The sequence below is a fragment of the Medicago sativa genome, chromosome 5, assembly GCF_051527215.1.
Source record: "Medicago sativa cultivar Bolivia chromosome 5, Bolivia_mono, whole genome shotgun sequence".
NCBI classification, from domain to species: Eukaryota; Viridiplantae; Streptophyta; class Magnoliopsida; order Fabales; family Fabaceae; genus Medicago; species Medicago sativa.
The window spans coordinates 10,970,807-10,985,974 of record NC_140753.1 but is presented as its reverse complement, the minus strand read 5'-3'; the positions used below and the strand labels follow the sequence as shown (position 1 = coordinate 10,985,974).

Genomic DNA, 15,168 nt, shown 5'->3' with positions numbered 1-15,168 from the left:
TTTATGCAAAACAGCTTATTAGGATCTATTTTTTCAAAATAACTTATTCAAAACAACTTATTTATGCAAATAAGTAATTTTGAAAAATGAGATCCTAATAAGTTGTTTTGCATAAATAAGTTGTTTCAAATATAAAAAAAGAGATCTTAATAATTTTTTGCATAAATAAGTTGTTTTGAATAAGTTATTTCGAAAAAATAGATCCTAAAAAGTTGTTTTGCATAAATAAGCTGTTTTGAATAAGTTATTTTGAAAAAAGAGATCTTAATAAGCTGTTTTGCATAAATAAGTTGTTTCAAATAAATTATTTTGAAAAATGAGATCCTAATAAGCTGTTTTGCATAAATAAGTTGTTTCGAATATAAAAAAAGAGATCTTAATAATTTTTTTGCATAAATAAGTTGTTTTGAATAAGATATTTTGAAAAAATAGATCCTAATAAGCTATTTTGCATAAATAAGCTGTTTTGAATAAGTTATTTTGAAAAAAGAAATCCTAATAAGCTGTTTTGCATAAATAAGTTGTTTTGAATAAGTTATTTTGAAAAAAGAGATCCTAATAAGCTGTTTTGCATAATTAAGCTGTTTTGAATAAGTTGTTTTTAAAAAGAGATCCTAATAAGCTATTTCGTATAAATAAGTTGTTTTGAATAAGTTATTTTGAAAAAAGAGATCCTAATAAGCTGTTTTGCATAAATAAGCTGTTTTGAATAAGTAGTTTTGAAAAAAGAGATCTTGATAAGCCGTTTTGTATAAATAAGTTGTTTTGAATAAGTTGTTTCTTAAAAAGAGATCCTAATAAGTTGTTTCGTATAAATAAGTTGTTTTGAATAAGTTATTTTGAAAAATGAGATCCTAATAAGCTGTTTTGCATAAATAAGCTGTTTTGAATAAGTTGATTTTAAAATAAGTTGTTTTGCATAAAATAAGTTATTTTTTTTTTAAAATAAGTTGGTTTTAAATAGATATGCTTAATGGTTTGGTTCGATTCGGTTAATAGGCAAGCAAACGGTTAACCGAACCATAATTTTGGTTCGGTTCAGTTACTTCCAAAACTTAAACGGTTCGGTTATTCCGAACCATTTCACCAATTCGGTTCGATTCGGTTCGGTTAATATGGATAACCGAACCATGCCCAGCCCTACCTACCTTACACAAACGTGCGTCTATGTAGACCATAGATATTGAGAGGACGAAGGAGCATCAAAAGGAATACAAAGAAGATCAGAAAGTGAAAGTTAGCCTAACAAGGAAGCTAGCTATATAAATGGCAAATATAAGCTGACAAAAATTTCATGATCCGGCGCTATTCACGGTTCAAGCATGCATATATTTGCCAAATCAGTAAATATACTTTTGTACGCAACTTATATGTTAATCTCATCTATATATATATATATACGACTTTAACGTTGACATCAATAATTGATATTTTTTGACTAAGCTTCAATAATTGAAATTTATTCAATTCAGAATACGTATATACTGTATGCATGGCCACAGCCACTGCCCACTGTATATATATAGCTATCAAATGAAAACAACACTTAACAAACTAGTACTATTTGACTATTTTAGTTGATATGTTTATGCAAAATTTAAACGGAAATTAATTATGCACATGTGCTGAATAATATCATGTGTACTTGCAAATTAAGCCGAAAGGATTCGTGAATATCCTCATCCATGTGAACATAAACAAATTTAAATATTGTATTTTAGGTTTCACATATAAGCCTGCCAAAATTAATAAATTAAATTTAGATGTGTATAATTAGTTTTGACATTTTAGGATGTTTTATCGTAGCATTATATTGATTCCGTATTGGAATTGATTCTGACTTAAAACTAAAACTTTTTATGGGATAAATTGATATATCGGGCATCCAGCCCACCAAGCAAAACCTGTAGTTTCTTGGTCACGGACAATTAAAGCTAAAGTTCTATTAAAGAGTGTTTCCACGTGGTAGAACCTCCTCAGGGAATATAAGATTTTCACGAGACTGATCTTGAGCCGCCATCCACGCATGAATACCTTCATTTAAGAGAATATTTTTAGTGTAGAAAGTCTCAAATCCAGGATCTTAATTTTTTATTCTAAAAGTCGTTTTTACATACATCATTATTGCGAAGAGATTCCGGGCTTCCAGATTGATCAACAATGTGTCTATAAAAAACTACAAGAACAAATTTTTAGGTCAGTAAGGGACGCAAATGATAACAACAATCGTATAGTAGCAAATATAAGTTGTCTCAAGTTACGAAATTATAACAGCAAATATCAATTTTTTTTTTTAGGAAAGCAAATATCAATGTTAAAATTGGAGTTATATATATATATATATATTTAATTTACATTTTACCATCAACGTAGTCAGTGGCGAAGCCAGGATTTATATAGAGCCTGGGCGAAAATTTTATCGCAAATTTTACCTCGGATTATTGGACTATCTTCCATTCGGTCTAACCACCTTATGCTACTTCTATACATGGACTAACTACCTTATGCTACTTTTATTTAGTTTTTTCATCCTTTTTTTTTATTAATTGACAATAAAATTATAAGATTAACATAACTTTGCCCTTTTTTTATGAACCAAACATGTACTTCAGCTGAAACATCTAGCATTTTCCTTAAAAATACACAACTTTGCCCTTTTTTTAAAAAAAAAAAAATAGGAATTGGGCTATTGGATTGGGCTGTTAGGAAGCAAGGTAGTGGCAGAGCCCGGGCACCAGCCCAGGCTAGCTGGGGGGTGCTGTCGCCACTGAACGTAGTGATCAACATTTACCCAAATAAATTGGGTTAGGATGAAGGGTAATTTTTATTTTTATTTTATAAACAGGACGAAGTTTCTTATATATAATCGAATCCACACATTCACACTCATGTGAGTCTGTTTCTGATTTCATGGTTTTAGGGATTGAAAAACCAATTAATTCATGTGCACTTGTTCATTCTTGAGCTGCCTTCAGTTAACCAAAAATCTTATGGGCATGTTCAATGATTTACTTCCAGAATACTATGAAGAGTGTTGAGTTTGTGAAGTAATAAGTGTCGTAATAGCTGTTTCTGACTGAATAAATCATTAATAGAACGCAGTATATATTGTACACATGATTATACCCAAAAAAAAAAAAAAAAAAAGATTGTACACAATAGATAACTGGATTATTACATATAGTAATAGTAGATTACAGTCCTGGGATGTACCAAAAAAAAAAAAAAAAAAAAAAAGATTACAGTCCTGGGATAATAATACAAATGAATAAAATATTCACTCGTCGTCCTAGCCTTTTGGAAATGCAGTACTGGGATAATAATACAAATAAATATATAAAATGTACAATGTGGGTGGGGTAGTGGACATTGAAATCTAATAGAGCCTAGAGGGAGAAGAAAACGGATAATGAAAGTGGTCCTATTGACATGCCCTTGTACTTCAATTGATTGGTTCATATGTGATGCCCTAAAAGTATCTTCAAATCATACCCGAATCGTTTTCCTAAAAAACATATGCGGTTACACCCAATTTTGAATTTTGGCTGCTAATCGGATTTGAAATTGTTGATTACACAATCAATAGCTTAATTATAGACAATCGATCAGGAAAATTGATTTGAGATCAGACGACACATCTAGTATAACATGAAATCCAAAATCCCTCGTAATTCAACACGAAAGGCTATATATATAGCTAGTAGGTAGCATGGCATGCGGTCTTTTTCTTAGTTATAAGAATGGGAGATCTAACTAATTGGACTTTTAATTGATGATATGATCATATTATAGAGTGGGCTTGAACTCTTATTTGTAGGCCTTTAGGAAAATCAACAAAAGGATATGCAAAAGCTTGATCGTTATTATCAGTTAATTCCCAATTGTAGTTGAGAATGAGATGATGAATGAAAACAGCCATTTCAAGCTTTGCTAATTCTGATCCTGCGCATAATCTTGGTCCTCCTCCAAACGGTAAGAAAATATTACTATTGCCAGATGCACTTGAGTTTGGTCCATTATTACCATTGTTCTGCACCACCAACCCAACATTAACATCAATATAATATTCAAATGGTAGTTAGCATATACTATTTATTTGAAAACAAAAATGTTATGCAATCTTGAGCATAACATATGTATGCAGTCTTGAGCATTTCCGACCATCCGATCAAAAGCAAACACTTCAGATTTTAGTATAGGTTTTTAAAATTTAATAAAAAAAAAGAATAAAAATGATTGAAATCAAAATCATCCGATCTTAATTAGACAACCAAGATTACTCCAACTATAAAACCCGATGTGGTTTTTACTGCATGAGATATGGAACCTTCCCTAACATTATTATTAGAATGTATAGATACAACATCCAATCATGACACATGAAGGCGTGACTACATATGACAACTCGAGGCTAAGGATAAATAATAGTATTAAGATTGATGATTTCTGGTGCTGGAGTGGACTATGATACTTTGTCACACTCATAATTGTGTTATCTAGAAACTTATCACTTTTCCCACTTGGCTACATATGTACATGTTCGATATTCCGCACTAATCTTATGTAATCAAGTGATACTCCTAATAAATAAATGTGTGTGAGAAGTGAGTTTTTATGTTAGGGGAGTCTAAAATATCAGTAGAAGATATCATATTAGAGCACAAAGTGGTTAGTGCGGAAAATCAATCAACATATTCAAATAATCTCACCTAATTAACTGACTTAAACTCATTTATGATATCAAAATCTCAAATACTACTAAATTCACACTTGACACGTATTGACCAAGTTAGGACCATGATGGAAAAAATAAAAGAGAAAAGGTAGATATGCACGTGCAAGTGAGAGGCCCACTTTCCACATGGGCATTAATTAATGACCTGGAAACTCAGGGCCTGCTGCCCACACGTTCACACAAGGGCCATGCTTGCTCATCATCATAATAACATCTTTTGGGACCTACATACATCCGTAGTACTACTGTTCACAACATACCCATCGTTGATTATGACACTTCATCATCATCTCTGAAGGCCAATGCAATGCCTGCTAACCACTAAAGATCCTATCTACATGCGCATGTTTCAAATTAGGGTAAATTTGATAAAATTACAATGCCAAAGTTACACTATTCATTGTAATTTTAACAAACTTACTATAAATACAAATGATAGCTTTGTTATTTTGCCATTTTTATACTTTAACTGTTATTGTAAATGTTCGCTTTTCATACTTTTTTGTAACTTAGTTTCATGTCCGTACACAAGCTTGTTGGGTTGCACGTTAATGAATTTTTGTTAGGATAGATTAGAGTTGATCCATCTAGACTGATTTAACACAATATATTTCTCTTTGGGTTATTCCCGAGTCAAGTCCATTCTCATTATTTGTATCCCTTTATTTTTTATATAATTTTTCTTTGCTTAAAAAAAAATAGCTTTGTACGCCCCAGGTATTGTAAAAGAGGGTTTAATTTTTGGGTTGAGTTACAATTAAATCCAAAAATCTCGATTGAGATATAGACTTGTGTAAGCTTCAACTTTTGAACTAATTTTTGTAGTTAAGTTAAGCCTAATAGTAATAACCCAGATTCTAAATTGAAACTTTGGCACATGCATGGAAAGGGATGGACGGACCCATGTACTTGATCCTCTATTGTGAGATATAGTTGACTTCTAACCTAGTCACTAATTACTATCACTAAATGAAAATTAAATATTAATTCATAGAACAATAAAATAATTTATTCTATATCAATATTTTTAAAGCATATCGTATTTAAATTGCAAAAGATTAATAATTGAAGAAAATTATTATATACTTTAATCATTCCTTGAGCCATAAGCATTGGTTGAGAGAGATGTATTAAATTAATTACTTTAACTAACCAAATGAATGTTGACCCAACACTGAATAATTTATAGTTAGCTAGGGGACTACCACTAAAGATTTAGAGCTTTAGAGCATGTGCATTGGTGATGAATAAAAGTGTGGTATAGCTATAGGACCAAGTCAACATTAACAGTAATCAAATATCAAAAGCATTCGTTCAAAAAAAAAAAAAAATATCAAAAGCATTGTTTTTTCAATTTTTTGTTAATATTTTGTCAAAGCCGTGCAGCGTGTGTACGTTATGTTTGGTCTGATTCTGAATCGCCAAACGTAAAAACTTGTTGTGTTCTTTCAAAGTAGGAAGATAATAACTCAAGAAGCTAAATGACCCTATACGAAGTTACATTTTTGGCAAAAATCTCAACCCTTAAAAGTGAACCAAATTTTGTTCACAACCACACCTTCAAAGGAAAGCCCAAGTAGGGATCCACACCACAATAACAAATTTAAGTGCTTGGGGACCCCTATTACTTATTATTTTTATTCTTTTCCCCCCTTTTCCTAATAATTACATAATGTTTATTAATATTTCAAAGACATGCTTTAGAATCAAAATAATTATCTACATTCACATAGTCGACACATCAGTGATTCTTGAATCAAAATCAAATGATTCATATTCCAATATCAAAATCAAAATATGGGACGTCTGACTTTAATCGAACGATCACCAATGTATCGGTTTGCGCGCTTTATATCTAGACTAGATGTTACTTATCAAGTAGAAAGGACTAACCTGCCATCTCCATGGATTAAAGTGTTGAGGTTGGTCAAAAAGTAAAGGATCCAAATGCACGGCTGCAATGACCGGAAGGACTTTCCACCCACATGGAATATCATAACCTTTCACAAACACAAAAAGAATTTCCCCTTTACTATAACTATTCTCTATTTCCTTTTTCTCACAAAAGAGATTTTGATCTTACTACTAAAAAAGAATTTATTTATAGTACTAATGTACCTTTGTACCGAACATCTTTAAGAGCCTTCCTATGAAGGAACCTCACAACATTACCCAGCCTAAGTGTCTCGTTCACAACCTGTACAAATATGAGCAACTAATAATGTTATGCATAAAATATAATATACTTTACGTAAAGATTATAGATTTTTCTTCTTTGTTTAAACAAATAATTATGTTCTGTTGTGAACACTTTAAAGGGCATTTGTCATCTAATATAATAATGCATATGCTTATTTATATTTTATATTAAAAAAAAGGACAAGAAGACCCCTCCAATTTATTTATCATTTATGACTTACACAGTGAGTAAATTCCATTTTTTTGTAGTCTTCCCAAGTCAGTTCTGTTTCCCCTGCCAGTTTTTTGGCTCTGGCGATTTCTCTGTGTTCTTCCTATTGTTTTTCCACAGTAAAAAACAAAACATAATTATTACTACAGTAAAATTCTCAATATTTTATAAGCTAGAAGCTGAAGTGAGAAAGAACGTGTATATATTCTATAGAAAACCGAAGCACAACATCGACAAATATAATTAGTGGTGTTGACGTGTCGGTGTTGGTGTCTGTGTCGTGTCTGGTGTTTGTGTCTGTGTTCATACTTCATGGAATAATAATAGCATCACTAAAATTGCTTACCCTCAATTGTAGTATAGCTTGAGGACAACCAGGAAGAAAGTAAATAGCTAGAGCTATGGAAACAGATGAAGTTTCATGACCAGCAAAGAGCAAGCTGAGAATCAAGTCAAGAATTTGCTCTGTTGAAAGATTTGAATGTTTCAAAACCCAGTTCAAAAGATCATTTTCCTCCGAATTTTCATTTCCCTCTTGCATTCTTTTGATTCTTTCTTCCATTTTTCCCTCTATGAACTTCAATATTGTGCATCTTGACTGTAAAATACAAACAAACATATGTCAGAATCACCGTAGGTTATCGTAATTCTGACATATCTACCGTGATAGCAAACATAGACCCAAGCTCTTTTGCTAAAATCATGGCAACTCAGCCATGTAATTAAACATGCACTAAATATAATAACAAAATGGGGTTATCTAGATTAAATAAAAAAATATATTCATCATTATCATCAATACCTTTAATGCTCTCCAGTAAGCAGTTCCAGGAAAATTCAATGGTGCTGATACAACACCTTTCATAAAAGTAACATACTCTTTCTTTAAGTTCTCTGTCTCTATTTTCCCAGGTTGAAGACTCATAATGTGTTCTGCCATCAAATTAAATGTGAACTGCAATTTAAACCAAACAAACTTTAGTTTATCTTTATCTATTAAATATAAAAAAAATATTCCATTAAAATATAAAATCATGTTACCTTTTTAGCTTCATCTTGAGCAGCAAATGTGGTTTTTTCCTTCCAAGAGCTTATAACAAGACGGCTATGTTTCTCAACCTCTTTCAATAGATGTGTTCTAAGTCTAGCATGACACAAAAAATTGAGGGATATATTACGCATGTCTCTATGCATGTCACCAACCAAAACCAACATAGACCATTTCCCAAGTATTCCACCAATGCTACTTGGATAACTACACTCAAATAATTTCCCTTCATTTTGTAATATGAACCTATTCAATCCTGCATCTGCTGAAACTATTGTTGGTCCACCAAACAAATTTGATTTGTAAATTTTACCATACCTGCATATAATTTTGTAGTTAGATTAAAAGGGTCATTTTTGTTTCTCTAAAAAATTATTTATTTATTTATTTATTATAAATTTTTTACCTTGCTATGTGTTGTTCCATGAATTTTCCTATAGTTGTAGCAGAATAAGGCTTCAAGTAACCAATAGTTTCACCAATGAAAGGCCAGCCCATTCTTCCTGGTGGAAGATTAAACTTGGGTTTGGCTTGTTTTGTTTTGATGAGAAAGAAAATGAAGATGAGAAGAGAAAGAATTGAAGAAAGAAAATAGAAAGTTATATCTGAGTCAGACATGGTGCTTAACCTTAAAAATTGTCTGGTCTTAATTTATGTTTGTACTTTGTTGTTCAAAGCAAAACAAAAAAATGGTAATTGTTATGTGAAATCAATGATGCATGTGATTTCAATGAATGTGTGAAGCCAATAGGGTGTGCTTTTATAAGCTTCTGTTCTGCCTTTAAAGTGAAAAAAACCGAAAAGTAGCAGCGAAATTGGCTTTACACTATGGAAAAACAGTGCGCTTTGCGAAATAAAATTTAATTTATGCTTAAAAATAAATTAACTAACTTTTCTTTTTTATTTTAATTTTATTTACCTCAAATGATTAATAAATACCCACGAATAGTTTTGAAGAACACAAGTTTAATATTTGAATGAAACAATTTTTTGTTAGATTTATGAGAATTGTTAACATGTGTCTAGTGTCTTAGAACACATGTTACAATACTAAAGATGAAAATTATACAATACATCGAAATTGTACTAATTTATTTCTTAAACTTTTGATTATTACTTTTTTTCTCCAATAAATACTAACTATATTTTGAAATCTTATCATGTGTCCTTATGAAAGACACATGTTAACATAACCTTAGATTTATTTATCTTTGATCGAACTCTAGATTAGAAGGTTTTTCCCTTAAAATAGTTAACAAAAAAAAATCTATGTGGTGTACACTTTTTCTGTTTCCCCTGTTCTGATCTTCATAGAGCAGTTCAATTATATTCAACGCATGCAAAGATTAATATGAGACACTTTGTCACTTTCTTTATGTATATTTCTTTCTTACTTCGTTTAATTGGTGTTTTTTCTTTTCTTCTTTCTGAAATGACCTAGTGAATGGATATAATTAGACAATTAGAAAGTGATATATATGGAACTAAGTTTACATGTTTGTGGAATGAAGGCAGAAAATATCGCCGCCCTTTTGGAGATATCCACACAAGGATCCAAATGGCTATAATCAAATCTTCAATTTTATCTAGTTTCTAAAAACTTCATATAATTGATTGAAAGTGATGGAATTAAGATTTAACTTATTAAAAATATTAAAAATATTATTTTTCTATTGTTTGTTTTATATATTAATCTCTTTGAGAATCTAACGTGTATTTAGAAGTTGCTATTTTAATCCTTGTGAGCTTAGCTCAGTTGGTATGGGACAACGCATGATAATATACAAGGTCTGGGGTTCAAACCCCGGCCACCACCAAAAAAAGAAGTTGCTATTTTTAAATAGTGAACTTTTATTGAGTAGAGTTTTTCTTCGTTTTTCTTCTTAGTTCCCGTGAAAATATCATTAATCTTTTGAGAGAAAAAAAATGAAACGAGCCATTTTTATGAAATCTTTAAATAGCTAAGTTGGAGGTAGTCTAAGAGGAAAATTCATATTAACATCTTCTGAAGCCAACTTAGGAATCTTAAGTGGCATGTATAACCATGTTGTCAACTTGAGTTGTTCCTTTGCAACCAAAGATACAAGTGGTTTGGATTTCTTTTTTCTTTCATTGAATTCATTGGGTGCCAGAATGCTAACATATTTTTAACTTCATCCTTCACAAAAGTGTAAGTATTGACATGACACTTGTATAAGGCGTGAATATCATAATGCCAATGTCTCACAAATGCAAGTAATTGATTATAGCCTTATTTGTCTAGTTCATATGACTAGAAAAATCCAAAGGTATTATAGTCGTTTTAATTCTTGTTGAAGTGTCTCGTATCGGATAAAAGATGGTCTAGAAATGTGTTAATAAGTAGGGGTAATTCTCAACTCGCAAATCAATTTTGCGTGGCTATGTATGTTTCAACCACGATTTCAAAGATGGCATGAGAGTCTCCATTAATATCCATTGAATCACATGTTATCAAGTTTCTGCTATCGGGTCATCCACCATTTATGCTTACAAACCAAGTCCAATTGTGTTGGTCGTGAGGGAGTGTGTTAAATAGTCTTACATCATATAAGTTGAGGCAATCCTCACTTAAGACCGATTGTGTTAGGTTGGGTTAGGTTCTACCACTATTTAGTAATATTTCTTGAAAGTTGAATGATATTTTTCATTACTTGAATCGTGTCATTCTTCGTCACTTTATATAGACTAACAAATTAGTTATGGAACTAACTACTAATTTCTAAATATTTTTTTTAAGGAAATTTCTAAATAATTATACTTCTAACAATTTTTTGTAAAAAAAATATTTATCTCTATTAAATATTATTCTATTTATTCAATCTATTCCACTATTACTTAGTAAAATTTAGTTTTTTGTCTTCTTCTAACGATTGTAAAGTTTAGTTTATCATCCAATCTATTCCACTATTTATAGAAATAAAAATTATTTTTTTGTTTACAAGGCTGAGCTGAAGAGTAAAAAAGGACAGAAAAAGCCGAGAGATTATTCTCTCAATTTTATTTTATTTTTAGAGAAAATAAATATTTAGTTATAAGCACATATATTTAGTTATACACACATTTTTTTTATAAGCCATTATCTTTACACTAAATTGAATGTGTAAAAGCACATGATCATTGATATCAATGAACATCTGAGAATAAAATGCCGTGTTCGTATGGTGATCACTTCTTGTGCTTGCAAACTTATAGATGTTGCACAGTAGCTTTCAAATATAATTTCTTTAACTTAATCAGAAATTAAATTACCACTACATCTTGCTCCTTTCTCATGACGATAAACTCTGTGTAAACTCATTCATAAGTTCAACGGAAGAGAGAAGTATGAGAAATTTTAATGGAGAGGGGAGGAAAAGGGAGAGAATGGGAGGACAAATATTTTAATTAAATATATATTTGGTTTAAATGAGGGGAGAGAATAAATCTAAAGGTGAGAAAAACATAGGAGTTGAATTGTGTTAGTTTTTTCTTCTTTTTAACTAAGTTCGGAGTTCAGCTTCTCATAAAGTTCAGAACCTGAAGCAATGTTCAGAGTTAAGTGCAGAGGATAACAAAGAGACAGAAAGAGACACAAATAATTATCATGGATCCTTCCACAAGCTAGAAGTAGCTAGACCCCTTGTCACTTACAATAGATTTTTCACTATAATCACACATGATTACATTTGTTCAAGCACACAAGCAATAAATTTCTAACAAACAAGAATTACAAAGAAACAATTGTTTGGTTGAACACTTGATATACAATCAGATGTATTCACAAATACAAAACAGTTCAGACTGTAGACTTAAGAATTTCTAAGATATGAAAGTTTATAAGAAATTCAAAGTGATTGATGCATAATGATTTTGACAGAGTTTTGACACTTGTAAAATATTGCAGAGTCTTGTAAATTCTTCAAATCTTCAATTCTTTATATAGAGGTAGAAAAGAGACGTTAAAGCGTGCCAACACATCAAAGATTCATTTGAGAAGCTTGATCATTCAACATTGATTTGTTGCTTCATTTGTGTAATGTCCTATAAATGAATGAATCTGAATCATTTCCTTGATGAGGAATTAACCGTTCTTGTAGTTTTGTACAATGCACATGAGAATGTTGGAGGTAGTGGAGTAGTGGGCGTACACTGTTATCCTTCATGTACCTTCACTAAAAATGACATCCATTGGCCATTTGATAGCTTTAGAACCATTGTGCATGATATTCATAATAATTCAGGCTTGATCTTCAAAGCTTCAGCTACTTTATCCTTTAGCTTGTCCAGATCCTGATCCTCAGAGTCTGACTGCTTCCAGATTTTGACTTTCTTTAGAGTCTGACTTGCAACGTAGCTTCTCATGAAAATATTTGCTCTTCAATTTGTTCTTCCAAAACCAATACTTTGATTAAGACGTAATAAATTTTAGTCTATGGTCCTGCACACTTGAACAAATATTAGCATATCCAATTGAAATTTTAATACATTGCTATCATCAAAACTTAAGAGGCATTGTTTAAATCTATTTTGTTCCAACAAAATCTTAGTTAAATATATGTTTGGTTCAAAAGGGGGTGAGAGAGATTTTAAAACTATTTTATACTTTTACCTTTAAAATCCTAAAACACTCATGAAAACAAAACATAAGACGCGAAAAATGTTATGCAAGACAGATGCAGGTATGACACGATACAAATACTCAGATATGCAAAAGTTTTAAAATTTAAGAAACGATACAGTTAAGATATGTTTTAAAAAATTATACTATTACATGCATGTAAAATACTTGAAAAAAATGAGCATTAATTACACTTCATTAATAAATAATTACAACAGCATAAATTTACGAAAAATAATACGTGTAATCAAAATAAAAAATGTAAATTTTTCATATAAATTATACTATATTTTCATTCTTATGATATGATATCAACAAAAGTATCATTACACGAACTCGAAACCAATTTTGCCTAATGTTGATTGATTGAATATCCTCTTTCGTTACCTTCATCTACTAAACACATATTTTTTAAGTGGGTAACCGAGAAACAATTATAGTGATTTATATCTTAAATTGAATCATATAAATCCCTACTAAATTTTCACAGCACTGTTGCACATTTTTACCCTTAATCTTTTATGAGATATGTATATGTGAAGTATCTTACCTATAAGTCTATGTGTGTATCTCGAGTGTGTCATAAAAGTATCCGATAAAATACTTTTTTTAAATTAAAATAATAAATTTTGATACTTCGTGATACTTATGTGCGAGTATCAACAGAGTATCGGTATCTGATACGGTTACGACTCCTTGTTTGGAGTATTTGGACTTCATAGAGAGCAAATACGCAAAAAACATAAGAGAAGGAAAAAAATGAATCGTAGTACAAAACAGGAAAAATGATTTGGATATGATGTAGTCTATGTTGTAGGCTCTTATCGATTGGGTAGACCTATTTTCACCCTTATACATAGGAAACCCGAAGAGGGAGGAGGCATCTTTAGAAAAATTAAATAAAATAAATTATCAATTACACTTTTTTCTTCTGAAAAATGATATTTGTACAACTATTCTATAATAACTTTTGGGACAACCTTATTTTTCCAGCAACTATAGTATGTGTATTTTAAAAAAGAGAATGTTAATGAGTGTCTTTGGGACATTGGTTAAAGTATTAAAATAAATAACTTTGCTAGAATTATTTAATTACTCTTAAGACAAAAGTAAAAATTTATATTTTTAAGATAAAGTTTCTATTAATGAATTCCTTAACTAATTCCCTTAAAACACCAATTAGCAAACGAGTTTAGAAAATTATGGTGAGTTAAGAGGTCAGGGGTGGAAGAAGAAAATGGGTGGTGTATATGACATAGTCCATTTTTATTTTCAATGATGAAAATAAACAAGTAATGAGAATAAAAGGCCCATAAGCATAATAAACGACCATCCACTCGTGCGGGTGGCCAGCATGGCCAATCATTGCTACCACGAGGCTATCATAAAGAATCAACATGGCGGGACCGCACGTGTGAATGATGTGACGTTTACGAATACGAATACAATCTTATTTAATTTTGCCAACCAACCATTGATTTCCTTCAAAAAAAACCATTGATTAATGTGTAGGCCTTAGTTTCATTTACAGCAAGCACGATTTGATTTGAAGACTGGATTTTGCTAAGAAACATCCACAAAAGCCAAATAAATCATCTCCAATTCTATACAAGAAATAATATTTATACAATTATTTTGTGGCTATTTTTAAAACAATTTTTAATGTTTTTGTTGTGTACTTCCCTTTTTTTTATTTGTTTTGATTTTTATATCAATATCTATATTTTTTATCTTTATTGTTTTTTGACAAAATCTATATTTTTTATCTTTAATTGTTTTGTAAGTTTTTCAAAAATAGTTTATCAAATAATGAGCAATGCTATATATCAAGAAAGATTTTATCAAGAAATATTCAAGAATGACATGGCAGAATAATCACCCTTAGATTTTATCAAGAAATTGTCCCGAAATTAATGTTAGCCAATAAAATTTCTGTCTGGCCGGAAATCATGAGGTGGTGGGTGTTATGTATTTTTTCTTTTATGAAAGGTTAATAAATAATACTGAAATCTAAGGGTGATTATTCTGCCGTCATTCTTGAATCTTTGTTGATAAAATCATTCTTGATATCTAACATTTTCCTCTAATAATTTATCTTATTTCACTTAGGTCCCAAGTTTACCACAGTAAACATTAAATAACATATATTATTTTATAAACTATTTTTGGGATAATAACTTATATGATCATCCTTTCAAAGAAAAACTTATATGATTAGAACGATAAATCCAACTCATTTTGACATACTCATAAAAATACACATTGACCAAATATTTTCAATGATATTAATAATAAATTAAATTATTTTTATATATTTATTTACGAATGAATTTGTGGTCTTGACCGCACAACAAGCA

The 15,168-nt window shown here is 30.6% G+C and overlaps 1 protein-coding gene across 2 annotated transcripts; it reads right to left on the bottom strand.

The window, feature by feature from the left end:
• Positions 1 to 3,149: 3,149 nt before the first annotated feature.
• Positions 3,150 to 8,925, bottom strand: LOC146919961 (cholesterol 22-monohydroxylase CYP90B51). 2 transcript variants are annotated; one of them, XR_015011634.1, is made up of 9 exons: positions 8,600 to 8,925; positions 8,187 to 8,511; positions 7,948 to 8,100; positions 7,492 to 7,743; positions 7,156 to 7,248; positions 6,854 to 6,932; positions 6,629 to 6,735; positions 3,319 to 4,030; positions 3,150 to 3,209 (listed from the first exon to the last, which is right to left on the bottom strand). XR_015011634.1 is itself a non-coding variant. In XM_085713347.1 (8 exons), the coding sequence occupies exons 1-8, from the start codon at positions 8,809 to 8,811 to the stop codon at positions 3,782 to 3,784; spliced, it is 1,470 nt and encodes a 489-aa protein (XP_085569473.1). In that variant the 5' UTR covers positions 8,812 to 8,925; the 3' UTR covers positions 3,150 to 3,781. The 2 variants fall into 2 exon arrangements, 1 of the variants encoding a protein (XP_085569473.1); XM_085713347.1 differs by having other exon boundaries at positions 3,150 to 4,030.
• Between the last annotated feature and the right edge of the window lie 6,243 nt (positions 8,926 to 15,168).